General features: G+C 42.5%; 1 protein-coding gene across 1 annotated transcript in view; it reads right to left on the bottom strand.

Moving 5' to 3' along the window:
* Positions 1 to 758: 758 nt before the first annotated feature.
* COL20A1 (collagen type XX alpha 1 chain) overlaps positions 759 to 16074 on the bottom strand; it is an 88104-nt gene continuing 72788 nt past the window's right edge. Inside the window, exons 33-38 of the mRNA XM_074288832.1 lie at positions 7659 to 7694; positions 6977 to 7043; positions 6002 to 6172; positions 3393 to 3470; positions 2828 to 2974; positions 759 to 1539 (exon numbers count right to left, since the gene is read on the bottom strand). Of these exons, the coding sequence (XP_074144933.1) occupies positions 1520 to 1539; positions 2828 to 2974; positions 3393 to 3470; positions 6002 to 6172; positions 6977 to 7043; positions 7659 to 7694 (519 nt within the window). The 3' untranslated portion in view covers positions 759 to 1519. The remainder of the gene's footprint in view (positions 1540 to 2827; positions 2975 to 3392; positions 3471 to 6001; positions 6173 to 6976; positions 7044 to 7658; positions 7695 to 16074) is intronic.

Raw genomic sequence — 16074 nt, 5'->3', positions numbered from 1 at the left:
TTCTAAAATTACCTGCTTATCATGCCCACATACACTCGATTCTTTCCAACCTGAGACCTGACAACCAGCCTTGAAACTTCTGGTTCCATGTTACACAATCATCAGGTTTTAAAACTAGAAATGCTTTTAATGTTTTGTTGTTGTTGTCGTTGTTGTTTTGTTTGTTTTAGGGCATAGATGTCAAACATCATCTGCTGCCTGCAATCTGTATGCTTCCTGAACCAGATTAAACTGTAATTGAAAAATATTTACCTAACCAAATAAAAATACAATAGAACATAGATGATGTTAATATGGGGTTTTCTAAGCCTTATGTGTGATATGTGTGGATACAAGGAATGCTAATAATCATTTTTACTTGAGTGTGATACCACTGATTTAGGATTGTTAGAGGTGAGGAAAATGAGACCCTGAGGCAGAGTGATTTTCTCATTAATGGAAGAGCTAGTATTTAAAATCTTACATCTCTTCCTATTTTGATCAAGGCTCTCCCTATTAGATCAGAGCTGCCTTTCTACTAAAATCAGTTATGCAAGGACTTGCCCCTAAAGTACTAGACCCAGGCCAGACTGAAGGCCATCACAAAGGTTGACAACTTCCAAGAAAAAGAGGAAAGGAGTTTGAAATAAAAGCAGCTGTAGAAGAGAGATGGAATCATCCACAAAACTCTTCAGCTGAGGGTCAGGGATAACAGTATTTTCTTGATGATTTGAAATCATATATTTTAATATGTAATTCTTTACACATAGAATGTTCCTTAAGTTCCTACATTACACTGAATCCAAATAAACCAATTATATATGTCATGATGCTTAATCTTCTAGTTTTACCCAAACATCCCATGAAAGTTTCCCATACTCCCATCACCTAAGTATCCTGATTCCATCCTTTTCCCTCTGGCCATTTAGTCACTTCGTCAGGCTCCCAGTAATGTTATTAGCCATAAAATGTGTAGCACAAAGCAGTAAGGCCTTTCAAAGAAAATAACTGAAAATAAATTCAATTAAGTAACAACAATTTGGTTTTTGTCCAGCTCCAGAGCCAACAGAAGCTAAAAAGAAGAAAATTTCTGAGAACAAGATATGCTAATTCCAAGCTAGATAGAAGCAGAATACAATTGCAGGAACGTTGTAAGGCTCTCATAGAAGGCAAACCTGGAGCAGGACTCTCTCCACTCACATCCCTTTCTCTTTCCCTTTCCCATAACTAGCACAAGTAACCCTACTTAAAGCTCTAGGGCTAAGGAGAGGGGAAAATTTCTTGTTGACTCTGCACTTTCCCCCTCATTTCATCTACAGGCTCCTCATGACATTCTCCCAATCTCTCCAGATTCTCCTATGACAGTTGTCATTAAACCAACAAATACCCCATTGATGTAGATGCAGCAATAGCTGTGGAGAAAAATATATAGTGTAGAATAGCCTATATAGCTAAGAATGGACAAAGGTGGATGAAACCAACAGGCCAATCAGGAACCAAATCACTGAGAACCTGCTCAGGGTCCAGCCTTCAGCCAGGATCAGGGAATCAAGTCCGTATCTGGAAGCAAGAGGAAGCAGAATTACTATAAGCAGATACTAAGTCAAATCAGTAGATCTAAACATCATTCCACTTCCCTGCAATGTCTTTTCCTATTAATTACTGAAAAGTGTTGATTAGTGTTTTTATTCTTGTATCAACTATATTTCCCAATATATTTCCCCCTTTTTACTCCCTATCCTTTTTCTAATGAGTCACTTCTTATAACAAAGAATATAAAAGAGGAGGAAAAAGGTCAATATAACTAACCAACATATAAACTAAGTGAAATACCGTATGCAGTTCTCTACAATTATAATTCCCCAACTATTTTGTTGGTTTTCAGATATTTTTCAGTCACATCTGACTCTTAGTGTCTTCATTTGGAGTTTTCTTGGCAAAGATCACTGGAGTAATTTGCCATTTCCTTCTCCTGCTCATCTCATAGATGAGGAAACGAAGGCAAACAGGGTAAGTAACTTGACTAGGGTCACACAGCTAATACTATCTGGGGCCAAATTTGAACTCAAGAAGATAAGTCTTCCTGACTCCCCCTTCCCCACTCTATCCACAGTACCACCTAAATATCCAGACAACTAAATTCCCATGAGTAAATTAAGGAACTTTCAGTTTTTGTCATAAGGGAAAGGAATAGAGTGAAGGACTTTCTGCAGGAAATAGATAGCAATAATGATAATATCAATAATAAGAATAACTTATATTTCTATATAGATCATGCATTTAGAGCTGGAAAGGACTTTAGAATCTATCTAGTCTAACCCTCTAATTTTCAAATAAAGCCAAGAAAGGTTTAATAACGTGCCTCAGTCATTCAGATAATAACAGAGCCAGGATTTGAATCCATGTCCTCTGACCTTATTCTTTGTATACCATAATATACGAAATATTTTCTTTACTACAGCCCTGAGCCATAAGATAGTAGTATGTGTTTCCATCAGAGTTCTTCCTACTTTTCCCTTTTTTTCAAGATTAATCACTCTTTGTAATTTTAGGGTTTTCCTTCAATTTCATCTTGGAAAGTCAGACATCAGTTTTCTGAATTGTCTTTATTATTGGAAGAGAAGCTAGATGAATTGAAGATGACCAAAGGTTGGTCACTTCTGCAGGTTATGCTACATTCACCAGCCAGGTATTCTCCCAGAGCAAGCAAACTGAAAGTTCCAGGAAGACAAGTTGCTTCAGCATGGATAGGGATTGTTGGATAATAGACTGAGTTTACTAAGCCCTAGGAGAAAAGTGGGGCTGAAACGTTCAGTCCTCACACCTCCAAGCATAGGATTAAACTTACCTCTTGGTTTCTCTAGGAGACATCCTGAGGGTTCACAGTCCCCTGAGGAAACAAATTTTCCAGCTGGGCCTGCAACCCCTTCAAATCTTGAAGATCCTGTAGAATCCTGAGATCCCAATTTTCCCAGCAGATTTTCCCTTGATTGACCTAGAATATGGCATTATCAGAAAACTCATTCATCAATAGACTAAGCCCTTTAATTTGTTATGTCTGGCACTCAACTGGTAGTGAGAGCTAGAAAAAACTGGAGATGCAGTTTATAATCCTGTATTGATGAATTAAATGAAAAAGCTGGATCCTGATGTATTTGTCTGAAGTAAGTAAGGGTAATATAAAACCTTTTCCAGGTCAACATAGGAAGGATTTCTGTAGGAGGCTGAGATCAGAGGCATAAGCTTGAAGGATGAGGTGAGGAATCAGTATGAGACAAACAATTGCTGCATTAGGAGAGACAACAGAGGAGCTGGAAAGTGCAGAGAGAATGGGAACCAGCCATACTGTACACTCTTCTTGGCTTTTGAAGGAGTCTGCCATGTTAATGGTCCTAGGGGCGAAGCAATTTTACCTGTCCTTCCATGGAGTCCAGGAGGTCCTTGTACTGATAAATCAGGACTGTTCTTCTGCTCTTTGGCTCCTAGTCCACCTATTAGGAAAAAAGTCAGTTGGAAACAAGTGAGATTTTGTTTCTTAGTTCATGAGGAAACCTGGGCTGGGGATTTTCTACTCACACACACTTACACATACAGGGTCTCTACTCTCAGGATTTCATGTTCTAATGGGGAGACACAGCTCATATCCTCAACGAACTTTTAGTCTGAAGTGATAGTCACAGCCTTATACTTGAGCATCTCTTGGACTAAAGTGGAGTGAGGAGGCTGGGCCATTTTCCTCAGAGACCTTCTGTTCTACTAAAGGGAGTCACAGCTGATGTTAAGGAGTCTATTTAGTGAGATAAGGAATGGGATGCTGAGTGTGACTGAGACCAGAGAGCAGCAAGGTACCTTGCTTTCTCTATCTGCATTGAAACTGACTTTCATTAAAGCTGCTTTCTGTAGCCTATGTTCTGCCTGCATCTCAGCAGAAAGAGGGACAAAGGAATAGACTGGAGCCCAATCCCTAGTGCTAAGAACCATCCATCAGAAATAGTTTGAGAAAGTCAGATACTAGACCCCTTGACCAGAAATGCCATATGTGACCTTAGCCCAATCATACAAATCTCTGAGCTGCAGTTACATAGGGAAAACTGAAAGGCATAGATATGGGGTTCATGGGGCTCTTGGAGAGAAATTCTGGTAAAAAAAAATACTGGCTTGCCCTGAACACATAGATTTGCCATTTCACTACTTAAACACTTTGGAAATCTAATTTGTGTAATTAAATCCTATTTAATATACACTAGGGGAATCCTGGAATGAATAATTTTATAAATCTAATAATGATCTTTTTGATGAGCTGTTTTATTTCAGATTTGGGGCCACTGAGTTTGCTTAAAATGAGGCATACCTTAGCCTGATCTATCTGCCTCAGCCTCCTTTCGATTCTTAATAGAACAAGCTAGTGACAGGGAGAAAGTCCCCTGGGGTCTACAGTCATCTCAGCTCTTGATCAAACATCCTTCACTGCATTGATTTCTATCTGATGCCGGGCCTCCTTTCCCCACCCCCAGACTCTGCCAGTAATAAGCACCAGGATTGAGGGGGTTGCTGCTTTCTCCCACCTTTGCTATAGGCAACCGCCTCATGCCTGATTCCTCCAGCTGTTTTCTTTAGGAACAGGGGCAAATAGCTGGAAGAAGGGGGGGTGCAAGAGAAAGAGACCAAAGGTGATAGTTCAAGAAGAAAAAAGGCAGGAATGGTGGAACAGCATCTTTCCCCAGGGATGGTGATAGATCCTAGCTGTCCTGTGATGTCTAAGCTGAATCCTGCCAATTAAACCACAGACTTGGACTCCTGCACAAGACAGAGGGAGAGAGAAAAAAAAAAAAAAAATAACAGGCTTCCCTGCAAACAGTCATATAGAAAGATAATCAGGTTCAAAGTCTGTCCTTGGCCAGCTTTGTACCTTTTTTTCATCTTCTTTGTTTTTCCTCTCCCCACCCCCTGCAAGGTTTTCAACCCTAATCTCATTGCCTGTGTCTCTTGGAATCGGCATCTCTATCCATCTCGGCATCTGATCTCCGACCTTCCGTCTGCGTTGAAAGCTGGCTGCTGTGGCCACCAGCCAATCAGGAGGACGGACACCTGCCAAGGTCATCTCTACCAAACCTCCTTATTGGGGCCCCCCTCTCCTCCCTCCTCCCAGAAATGCAGCTGCCTCCAAGGTCTGGCCTAGAGTAAGAAAGGGACGTGGCTCTCCGAAGGGCTACCACGCAACAAGCTGACTGGGGAAGCAGCAGCCAGATGTGATAGTTTCTGCATTGGTCCAAGGCAGGGGCAGTCCTATCTGTCAATGGTATTTATTAGCAGGGGGGCTGGTGTAGACGTAGTGCAGAAATCAGTGACAGGCAGATTAAGCTTCTCCTCTTTTTCCATCAACCCCCAATCTCACCCCCTCTGGGGCTCAGTAAAAGGCAATATGGTATAGTGCTAGAGAAAGTATACTGAACTGGCTCTCAAAAGATGCTTATTCTCAGCTACTAATAAACTGTGTGGCATTGGGTAAGCAAGTGCCTTCTCTGTGCTGCAATTTCTTCAGCTGCAAAATGAGTAATCTAGTTTTGATGGTCTCCGATATCCCTTCCTGCTCTAATATTCCATGACTTTTATTTCCTCTTACTTGTTCCCAGGGAAAGAAATCTCACCCTGTCCCGTTCTAATCCTGATATCTGAAGGCAAGGATTATGTCCTGAAGATCCTGGTACCCAGTTCAGTGTCTGTCATTCACAGAATGTCAGAGTTGAAGAGACCTCAGGGATAATATAATTCGATTGGATTATGCACAATTAGTGATCATTCAATCTTTACCCAAAGCCCGGGCTAGTGGGAGGATAATCCACTACCTACAGAGACAGTCTATTACATTCATGGATAGTTCTAATTGTTAAGGAAGTTTTTCTTCTCATAAGCAGATTTAACTTCTATAATTTCCACCCAGATCAAGTCCTTAATCCTCTGAGCAATAAATAACCCATAAACTCTCTGACCTCTTCCATAAAGAATATGCAAGCCAAAATACCTGGATATCCCTCTCTCCCAGGCTCTCCAGGGAACCCGTCCTGTCCTCTGTCTCCTTTCTGGCCAGGAAGACTAGAAAGACCAGGTAAGCCTGGCTCTCCTGCCTCCTCCCAGACGGGCACTGGGGGCCTGGTGTTCTCATGGAGAAATGGATCAAATTTCAACACATGAGCTAGGAGAGGAGAGAAAGGTTCTTGGTCACCATTCTTCAGAGAGGACTAGAAGAAAGACAGCTTATACACTGAGGTCCTAGGGGAAGCTAGTGAGGAAGAATAAGGTACAAGGCTACACAGTAGGGCTACCTACGAATGATGGAGGAGGGATGGGAATTGGGATCTCTGGGAGCCTGCTCTAACTCGTCACTATAAATAAATCACTCAAACCCCTCTGGGCCTCCATCTATAAGAGGAGAACAACTTTCTGTGAACCTTGTTGCTTTTTTGGAAAAGTACAACAGATAGGAGAGCCTTTTATTCATTTGGAGGGAAGTGCTATATAAAGGCAAAACGTGTTGAGAATTGGGCAAAGGTACATCATGTGGGTAGCTTGGGATGCTATGAGGCAAGGAGATAAGGATATAGGTCAAGGAGGAAAAGAGTTTCATCGAGTCTCATTTCATACTTTTGCCCTTCTCCTGTTTGAGGTGGGAGAAGGTTTCAGGTTCCACTCATTCAAAGAGTGTTACTTCCCTAAGAGAAGTGTCACTGAGAGAAACACTGACCCACTCAGCCCCTAATCATTTGGAACTTTGAGAAAAAGTTCCCCAAATGGGTTCAAGTTATTAGGTGTGTGACCCTAGCAAATCAACTGTCTGATTTCTGTCTGCTTCTCAATTTCTCAATCTGTGACATGTGGATAATAATAAACATCTACTTATGGGGAGATTGTGAGAATAAAATAAGATTATGTAAGAGTTTTGCAAAACTTAAAGCAGAATGTGAAAGTGATTTGCAATTGTTTTGTTATTATTACTCACTTTGAATCAATTCCTCACAGGCCTGGCTGGCCAGCTGGTAAATGGTGGCAAGGGACTGAGGTTCTCCCTAAGAAGCAAACATTATTATTTTTGCTTGGTACAACAGTATGATAATTTAATCTGCAGAGAATTTGAAAGCTAGGCTAAGTTAGTGAGCCATAAAAGTTTAAAATGGGCACTGCTGTGTGAGGAATAGCAGAAATACTTAGATAATAACGACCTTTTTATTACATGGTATGCATTACACATGGAAATCTGGGGAAGCAGTAGCGTAGTCTAAGAGAACTGGGCATGAAGTCAAAAAGTCTAAGTTTTCATCCGTATTAATTTTGTGACTTGGCAAATCACCTTTTTCTGGGCCTTAGTTTTCTCGTCTATAAAATGGGGAAAAGGATACTACCCTTGCTTATCTCATGGGTTTCTCTTATTTAGTGTATGGTAGGCATGAACAAGGTAGTGGAAGTAAAGTGCTTTAAAAATGGTAGTATTTTATAAACTGTGCTATAAATTGTAGACTGTTTTTTATTGTTATTGTTCTGATCACTACCACTGCTAACAACAGCTGACAATGCATGATTTTGCATGCCCTGAGAACTGGCGTACAGCACAAAATCTGGATTGCAAGGCAGGATTCTGCAGGATTGCAGATTAGAAATGGAACAGAACAGGAAAAGAAACTCACTTTCTCTCCTCGCTCTCCCTTGGGTCCAGGAAGTCCCTGAACAGGAAGGAAGGGAAGAAAGACACACATTATTATCAGAATTCTCAGGAATCTGAAAGGAAATAAGAAGAAAACTGAGAATGTCTGGGGTCTGACTCTCACTCAAGGTAATTGCAGCTGTGCTCCGGGTCCCTTGCTAGCACTGTATGTCTCTTAAGTTCTTGCTCTTTTTGTGGATGGGAAGGACTCATACCGGGGAATCCATATCCTAGCACTCTTTATCGAGTGCTACTGTTCCCATCTTTTCAGGCTTAGGCTAATGTTTCTGGATGGCAATGGAGACAGAGAGACAGACAGAAGCAGATAGCAGGAGAGTGAGAATGTAGGTAAGCACATGGCCAAAGGCTTGGAGAGTGTGAGCATTGCTCATAAGCATTCCTGTGTGTGCTCTTGCAAGTAGATAAATACACAGAGAGAAGCTGGGAACGTGCTAAACGCTGTGCCTTGGGTTTGGATGTGGCTGTGTAGGTGTACGTGAGAATATGAGCACAGGTCTGCAGCAGTCAGGTGAGGGGGCCACTGTGTGGCTATGTATTTGAGCACAGATGCACAGAGAGAGGTTGGATTGTACAACACTGTACAGTCATTCTGGCTGCTCTCCTTACCTTAGCCTAATTCAAGACTTCAGGAAATGCTTGATTGGCACAAAGAAGCTGAATTTTTTGAAGGGAGGGCATATAGCCAAGACAGGCAAAGAACATGGGGAAATCTTGAAATATGTGATTCTCTTCAAGGTGTAAGGACAGAGGCTGAGAGGTGAGGTGACAGAGTGAAAAATAGTCATATGCTTTCAATTCTGTAGAGCAGAATGAGGGGTCTTTCTTTGAATGAGGAAGAAATCAATTTAAGAAAAATAAAATGCTATTTCATGCAATTGGAAATCAACTCATGGGCTCAGTGCTTCCACAATATATAGACGAAATAAAAACAGCTTCAAATAAAATTTACTAATATTTATGTCTGTCTTATCTTTATATTCTCCCAGAGCCCTGAATATAAGGTCCTGAGAGGCATTTAAAATATGCTTATTGAGTGAATGGGCTGGTAATGAAGGGCAGTCAGGGGGGATTTATCCATATCCCCCACCTCCAGAGAGGAATATTCAGAAGAACAGTATAATTTCCTCAGGTTATCTCTGATTCCCCATGATAATGCAAAGTTTTAGGGACCTTACTAGTACTGCTCATATTCTGCCATTTGCTTTTCCCACTGGGTACTCAATGTCAAAGCTGGACCACAGATGCAGGACACACTGGTTCTTGCAAATCCCAGGCCCAAAAATTCATTTCTGTGCAAACTCCCCTCTGCCCCACCTGGGGGCATCCAGAGAGAAGCCAGTCTTCAGAAGAGGAACGTCACTCACAGGGCACTTTGCCAGGATCAGACAAGCTACTGACTCTAGGCAAAGTCTCCCCTCCCTGCTGGGCATTTACTGCATGAGCTAGGGGCCTCTGGTGCCCGCACAGCAGGGGTAACTGGGGACTGCTGCAGCGTACTAGGACAGGAGGAGCCATCCAACATTCTAACCCAAGAGACAGAGTGGAGGATGCCTTCCTCCCAGCCTGCTGTGTCCAACCACGAGATGCAGAATGGCAGTGAGTCTTGCTGACGTATCATATTGCTTTAAACCCAAGGACTAAGTCCAGTCTAGCCAGGTCTGTTCCTCTTTAAATAAATCTGAAATATACAATTCCAAGCTTTTGTTAACAGCTACACTGGGGGTAGGGTGCTGATGCTTTTCTTTTCCAAAAAAAGTCTTTTAAAGAGAAATAGCTTAGGTTATAAAAATAGGATTTTTTTCCCCCAAATTGCTTTACATATCTGTTTTCTATAACCCACAAAAGGAGGCACATCCATGAAATTTCAGCAACATCTGCACTCTTCTACTCTCCCAAGTCTCAAGCCCCCCTCAGAGACTCATCAGCCCTATACTCACCGTGGGTCCCACGTCTCCAGGGGGGCCCTTCTCCCCATTGATGCCTCTGGCGCCAGCTATTCCCTGAAAGCCCTGCAAACGGGAGCAGACACCATGGCCTCTCAATCCACTCTTGCAGCAAATAGAAGACTTCATGTCTAGCACTCTATACCACTATGTGGTCCAAGTCTTGTTTGGGATTCTTCTTCCTAGCTCAAGAACCTATAAGAACTCCCCATTGCCTGTGGGGATTTTGTAGCATGGTATTCAAGGCTCTCTTCTGACTAACCCCACCCTATGCTCTGTTCTCTTACTTGAACTTTTTGTTTCCTCCAGGTCAGTTTTTTCACTGTCCTTAGACATAAACCTCAGTTTTCTAGACTATAATATGGGTAGGTAGGTGTAGATGGGCTGCTCTATAGCTGATCCCTGATAACTCTATCTTGGGAAATCAGTAGCATGTTCATTCCCATCTTTACGCCTTTTCTTACATTGCTTTCCCTATTTGTAATGTCTTTCCCTTCTGCCCCAAATTTGCTCATTATTCAAGGTTGATCTCAATTGTGGCCTTCTCCATGAAGGTTTACTAGACTAGGGAACTTACTCTCCTGTACCACAGTGGCATGAAATCAAGGAGATATGTATATATATATATATATATATTATGTAGAGAGTTTGAGTAGTAGGAATAAAAGATGGCAAATGGGCAAAGCAACTGGGTGCTGCAGTGGGCAAAGAGTCTAAACCCTGAGGAGAGGACGGTTTTCTCTTCCTTAGTGTCCTCCTAAGTGAGAGAGCTTCTGAAGTCCCTAAGGTCAAAATCCATATTTAGCTCCAACACTCCCACCTCATAGCGAAGCTCAAAACTGGCACGTGGTAGGCATCCAAAAATCCTGGTTCAATTGATTCTTCAGGTCTTATAGGGGGGCGGCTCTGACCTTTTCTTATCCTTCTCTGCTTTTCCTCCCATCCTTCCCACTCAAGTCCTCCCTTTCCCCCATAGTCCCACGCACTGGTAAAATGTGTAATAATTACTTCAATGCTAGTAAAATTGCCTAATAATGAACAGCAACAAAAATTCTGATTAGATTTTTAAAGGCCCCAAATTACTTAGGATACTACAGGAAATTAAAAGTGAAGATGACATCATGGAAAACAATTATTCTCCTTCCCTGAAACCCTCTGCCATATCACCCTAAAAAGGCTAGATCTTGGCCTGAAGGAACTATGGGGATAACCCTGGGGGCATTGCTGGTGTTCTGATGTTCTATTCTTCTGTTCTTGTTTCAAAGTTCTCTGCACAGTGCCCCCAGCATCCCGGAGGCAAGAAGCCAGAGAAATCCAAGAGAGAAAGGAAATCACTGGAAAGTGTGGAGCTCGGGGTGCACAAACTGACAGCCTGTCCACCAAAGTTCCCCTGATCGAGAAGTGACAGGCTGCTACTAACTGAGTGGGGGTTTCATCTCCACCTTCCCCCAGTACTGTGATCCTCAGGACAGGAGGATGGAAGGGATTTTGCTCAAGGCCCCTGGGGCCTTTATTCTTTTTCCTCTGCCTCCCACTCCAATTACATTATGCAGGCAGGGAGGGCAGGGAGATGGAAAGATTCAGAGGAAGAGGAAGCCAGAGGAGAAGGAGAAAGAGAGGAGACTAGGAAGAGGCAGAGAAGGGAAATGGAAAGGGGAAGGGAAGGGTGAAGAACAAAAGAGAAAGAAGGGGAAAACAAAAAGGTCAAGCAAAAGGCAAGGGAAAGGAGGAGATGGAGAAGGGAAAAGGGAAAAAGATAAGGAGCAGCAGCAGATAGTAAAAAAAGAAAAAGGGGAATGGGAAGACAATAAAAGAAGGAAGGGAAAGCTGTCAGAGGTTTTCTCTTACCCTTGGGCCAGGAGGTCCTGGAAAACCAGCTGTACCTTCAAATCCCCTCATCCCCTGGAAATGAAAATCAGAGTTTAAAGATTAGGCCTGAAATTGAGTTCTGGTAACTCTTCCTTACGGAGCAGAGAAGAGCCAGGTCAAGGTCCTTAGACACAGATACATGCATACACACACACACACACATACACACACACACAGCCACACAGCATACTCAAGAACACATGCATTTATATAACACATCCTTTGACATTTCACTTCCTATTCTGGGGAGACCTTTTGAGGGACCACTCTATGTGTCAACAACATTTTTACCTTTGGACCTTGGAGGCCGTGTCTCCCAGGTGGTCCTTGGTGGCCAGGGTGGCCCTGTAGGAGGAAACCCTCAAAATATGAGTGTTGAGGAAGAAGGGCCAGGGCCCCTAAACTCCCTAAGAGCCAGTTGCTCTGAAAGTCCTAGGTATGCTTAATGGTAGTAAGAAAGGTCCCCATCTTCCCTTGCCCGATCCCCAGACAAAGCATCCATTCTGCATATAATACCTGTAAGCCTGGATGTCCAATGTCCCCTTTCTCACCTTTGACCCCTGGCGGACCCTATACAGAAATAAAATAATAGAACTCCTTCCTACAGTTGCCCTTGATACTATTTTTGTATGCATAAAAATAATCAAAATGTTGGAAAATAGGAAGAGAATACATAGGTGGTTTTGTAAAAGGGCTAGAGGGAAGAGGAGGGGAGAAGGAAGGATTACCTACCACTGGCCCCTGAATGGTGAGACCCTGAGTCCCTGGGGACCCCTGTTGGCCTCCGGGGCCCTCTGGTCCTGTCTGTCCAGGTGGACCTGGTTCTCCCTAAGGACAGAGAAGAGATGAAAGATGAAACCATATCATTTCTTCCCTGATTCTGCTATAGACCCTCAAAGCTTCCACTCTGTGTCTGAATCAAAGCTAAACTCTTTAGTTCTGCATTTCAAAATCCTCTACAATCTCGGATGCCCACAATGGTCTGATCTTATGATCACAATTCAAAATGATCCTTCTCTTCAAGTCAAAGAAAGGATTTCACCAGAAGCAGCTGGGTGATGCAATGGATAAGGTGCAGAACTGGCATCAAGAACACCGGATTTCAGATATGGCCTCCAATGCTTGTGTGACTCAGGGCAAATCATTTAACTTTTTTCCATTTCCTCATCTGTAAAATGGATGTAAACCCTGTCACAAAGCTCACTGGTACGTGACTCTCTCCTCATTGGTGAAAATAAAGATCCTCCCCTGGATGAGGGGAAGGACAGAGTTTTCAAGAAAAGAGAGCTTCAGGTCTTGAGTCAGTCCTTCTTTGGGGGCTCATCATTCGGGTGCTTCCAGTTTCAGTAGTGAAGATAGAAGAGGCCAGCCCCACTTCAACTTGCTGAAGAAAAAGATTCTGGGAGGACACAAGAGGATCTTCAGCCTCTCATGTCCTTCTCCTCTTTTTGCTCCTCTAGAGACTTCAGGGAATTTCCCCTTTCGTTGAGATCAAGGACACTTTCTCTTGGTTGAAGATGCATTATCTTAAGTCCAATGAAGAACTCCTTCATGTTATATATTCTCCAATGCATAATTTCTCTGACTTTTGTTTTGCTATAAATTGGATAAATAGGCTTTGAGACAGGAGTTACATGGGGGTGATAATGATGACATCTATGTTCCAGGATAATCCAGCATCTATCTTGTTATTAGGATCAAATGAGATAATTGTAAAGCTCTCAATATAGTGCCTGGTACATAATAAGTGCTATGTAAAATTTTATCATCATTATCACCATCATTTATACCCCTCACTAAAGGCAGCTAGATGATCAGTGGGATAGAATGCTGGGCCAAACTCAGGAAAACCTCCATAACAGCCACTTAATTCTGCCTTCCTCGGTTTCTCCAGCTACAAAATGGGGATAATAATAGTTTTTATAATTGTGAGAATCAAATGAGCCAATCATTATAAAGTACTTAGCACAGGACCTGGGTTAGTAAATGCTTGTTTCCATTCTCATAATTTTAACCAGAGATGAGGCACTGGGGTGTTGGATGACTTGGAGCTCCACTTGCTTCAGCCATTTTGGCTTGTTGCCAAGAGGGTCTAAATTCACAAGAAAAGGCAGGAGGCAGAAAAAGTACTAATTTTGCCACTTGCCACCTGTGTGACCTAGAGGAAGTCACTTTCTCCTAAGGAGGCTGAAGTAGTCTGTAAATCCTGTCCAGCTCTCCATCTGTGATCATATAAGCTTACAAGCTAGGCATCTATGATCTACTGAGTTCCAGGGAGCTGGCCGAAGGTGCTGAGGCTCCTGAACCCCCACACTGTCATTTTCCTACTTCACTCTCAATAAGAAATTGACAGAAAATGGAATTGGTTCTGACCAGTATGACCAGGAGGGAGGAGATGAGCTGACATCTTGTGGCAAGAGTTTATTTTCTAGCAGGAGAAGCAGAGCTTAGTGAGGGACCAGAGCAAGGGGAATTTACCTGTCATTCACAGCGAAACTCACTGGACACTTAGTAGGCCTTTGCTAAATGTGTTGCCTTGAATTCACAAAAGTTTCCAAGCTTTGTTTGGTCTAGGAAAACCGAATGGATATAAACTACTGGCCCACCTAAGGGTTGTTTGTACCTAGGCAGAGACTAGTCCTGAAAAGGTCAGAGGATTATGGTGGAAAGCTATCTTGGGGAATCATGGTTGAAGTAGAGGGAATAAAGATTTCCCATTGGAAGGTTATCAATAATAATTCAAATTCAAAGGCCTTCAGGTCTAACCTTAGAGAAAGGGATTCTTCATAATTTTTTTGGTTATGTGCCTCATTGGCAGTCTGATAAAACCAATAGACCTCTTTTCAGAAGAATACGATAGGGTGGTGAGCCTTATTGCCAACAGCCAACCTCAGTATTCCTGATCTTGGGAGATGTAGTGAAGAGAGTGTATATGTTTTGAGTATATATATATATCAGTCCTTTTTAGCCTCAGCTGATGGCTAACTCTTTTTTCTTCCCTTTTGCCTTCTTTCTCCTCTGAAGCTTTGATTTCTGGAATTGAGATTCAACTATGTGAGCCATTCCCCCCTCTAATGCATCAGGGTTAGTGGATTGCCCGTTTATCATTATGGGGAGAGGGTTCTGCTTCCAAACTGCGTCTGCCCTAGCTATGAAGATTAGTATTCATGGAGGCTATGAAGTTTGGATTGGTTTTCTACAGATTTGAGAATTCACTGGTGGAAGGAGGGAGTAATGATCATGAGGGGGAGCACAGAATTTCCCTTACAGAAAGACTGATCCTTCTTTAATTCCTTATCCCTTAAGCTCAGCTGCTTTTGCATCCCTGGGTGTTGGGAGTAATGTTATCGTCAAAAGTTAATTAGTGCGATGGAACTGTGTCTCCTTCCCCTTCCTTTCCTCCTTCTCCCCAGAGAGGCTTCCCCACCCCCATCCCAGCCCCTGCAGCAGCACATTCTGCTGAATGGTGTTTCCCTGATACTGAGAAGAAGCTTCGCATGAAGATTCTGGGGATCCCAGTGGCCAGAGTTTAATGACTTACTTACTCTAGGTCCTGGAGTTCCTTGCTCCCCCTGGATGCCTCTTCTCCCTGGGGTGCCCTGGAGAAGTACAAAAATCAGCCTTGCCAGCAAATCCAGTACCCACGTGCATCACCCACCCTTCCTTGGAGAGTGAGATAAATCATAGCTCATGCTCATTCTTTCCTGTATAATCAACTCTCTAGGCACAAATCACCCTTTATGATAAAAACCAGTCCCACAGAGCCCAGCTAGACATCTCTTGAGAGTGGGAAGGCCAGAGCAGGGAAATTCAAAGGGACTTCTCATTTTAGGGCTGTGGGGGAGGGAATATATGTTTATGTATATATGTATATTTATTATATTTTATCTTGTCCCAGGAAGTCCATTAACTGGAGTTAAATATTTGAAACAATAGAAAGGTGAAGGAAGGAGAAAAAACTCTGGACTGAACTCGAGAGCTGAGTTCTAGTTGTAATTCTGTCCCAAAGTTACAGTAGCTGTGTAACCTTGGAACAGCCCCCTCCCTGATCCTGTTTCTTTCTCTATAAAAGGAGAGGGACTGCACTTCTTAATCTCCAAGGGAAGGTCTGCCATTCTGTAGTTTTAAAATTTGATCAGATCTCAAGAACTATTTTGTATCATGAACTCTGGAAACAGGTATTTCAAGCAAAGAACAATGCCTAGAGGAACCTAGGTTTTAGTGGTATTCTAGGTCACAGTGGGGTTGGATTTAGGATGAGAATAGTCTCTTTAGAACTGTCAAGAATACATCAGGTAAGATGGAAGTGGAAATCTTCAACATAAAGAAGATCCAACTCACTTCCAGTTGATCAATGATGGACAGAAATAACTACACCCAGAGAAGGAACACTGGGAAGTGAATGTAAATTGTTAGCATTACTGTCTATCTACCCAGGTTACTTATACCTTCGGAACCTAATACTTAATGTGCAACAAGAAAATGGTATTTACACACATATATTGTATCTAGGTTATATTGTAACACATGTAAAATGTATGGGATTACCTGTCATCGGGGGGGAGG

The sequence above is a fragment of the Sminthopsis crassicaudata genome, chromosome 2 (genome assembly GCF_048593235.1).
Source record: "Sminthopsis crassicaudata isolate SCR6 chromosome 2, ASM4859323v1, whole genome shotgun sequence".
NCBI classification, from domain to species: Eukaryota; Metazoa; Chordata; class Mammalia; order Dasyuromorphia; family Dasyuridae; genus Sminthopsis; species Sminthopsis crassicaudata.
Note: the sequence above shows the minus strand (reverse complement) of the source record. Positions and strands in the feature narration are given on the sequence as shown.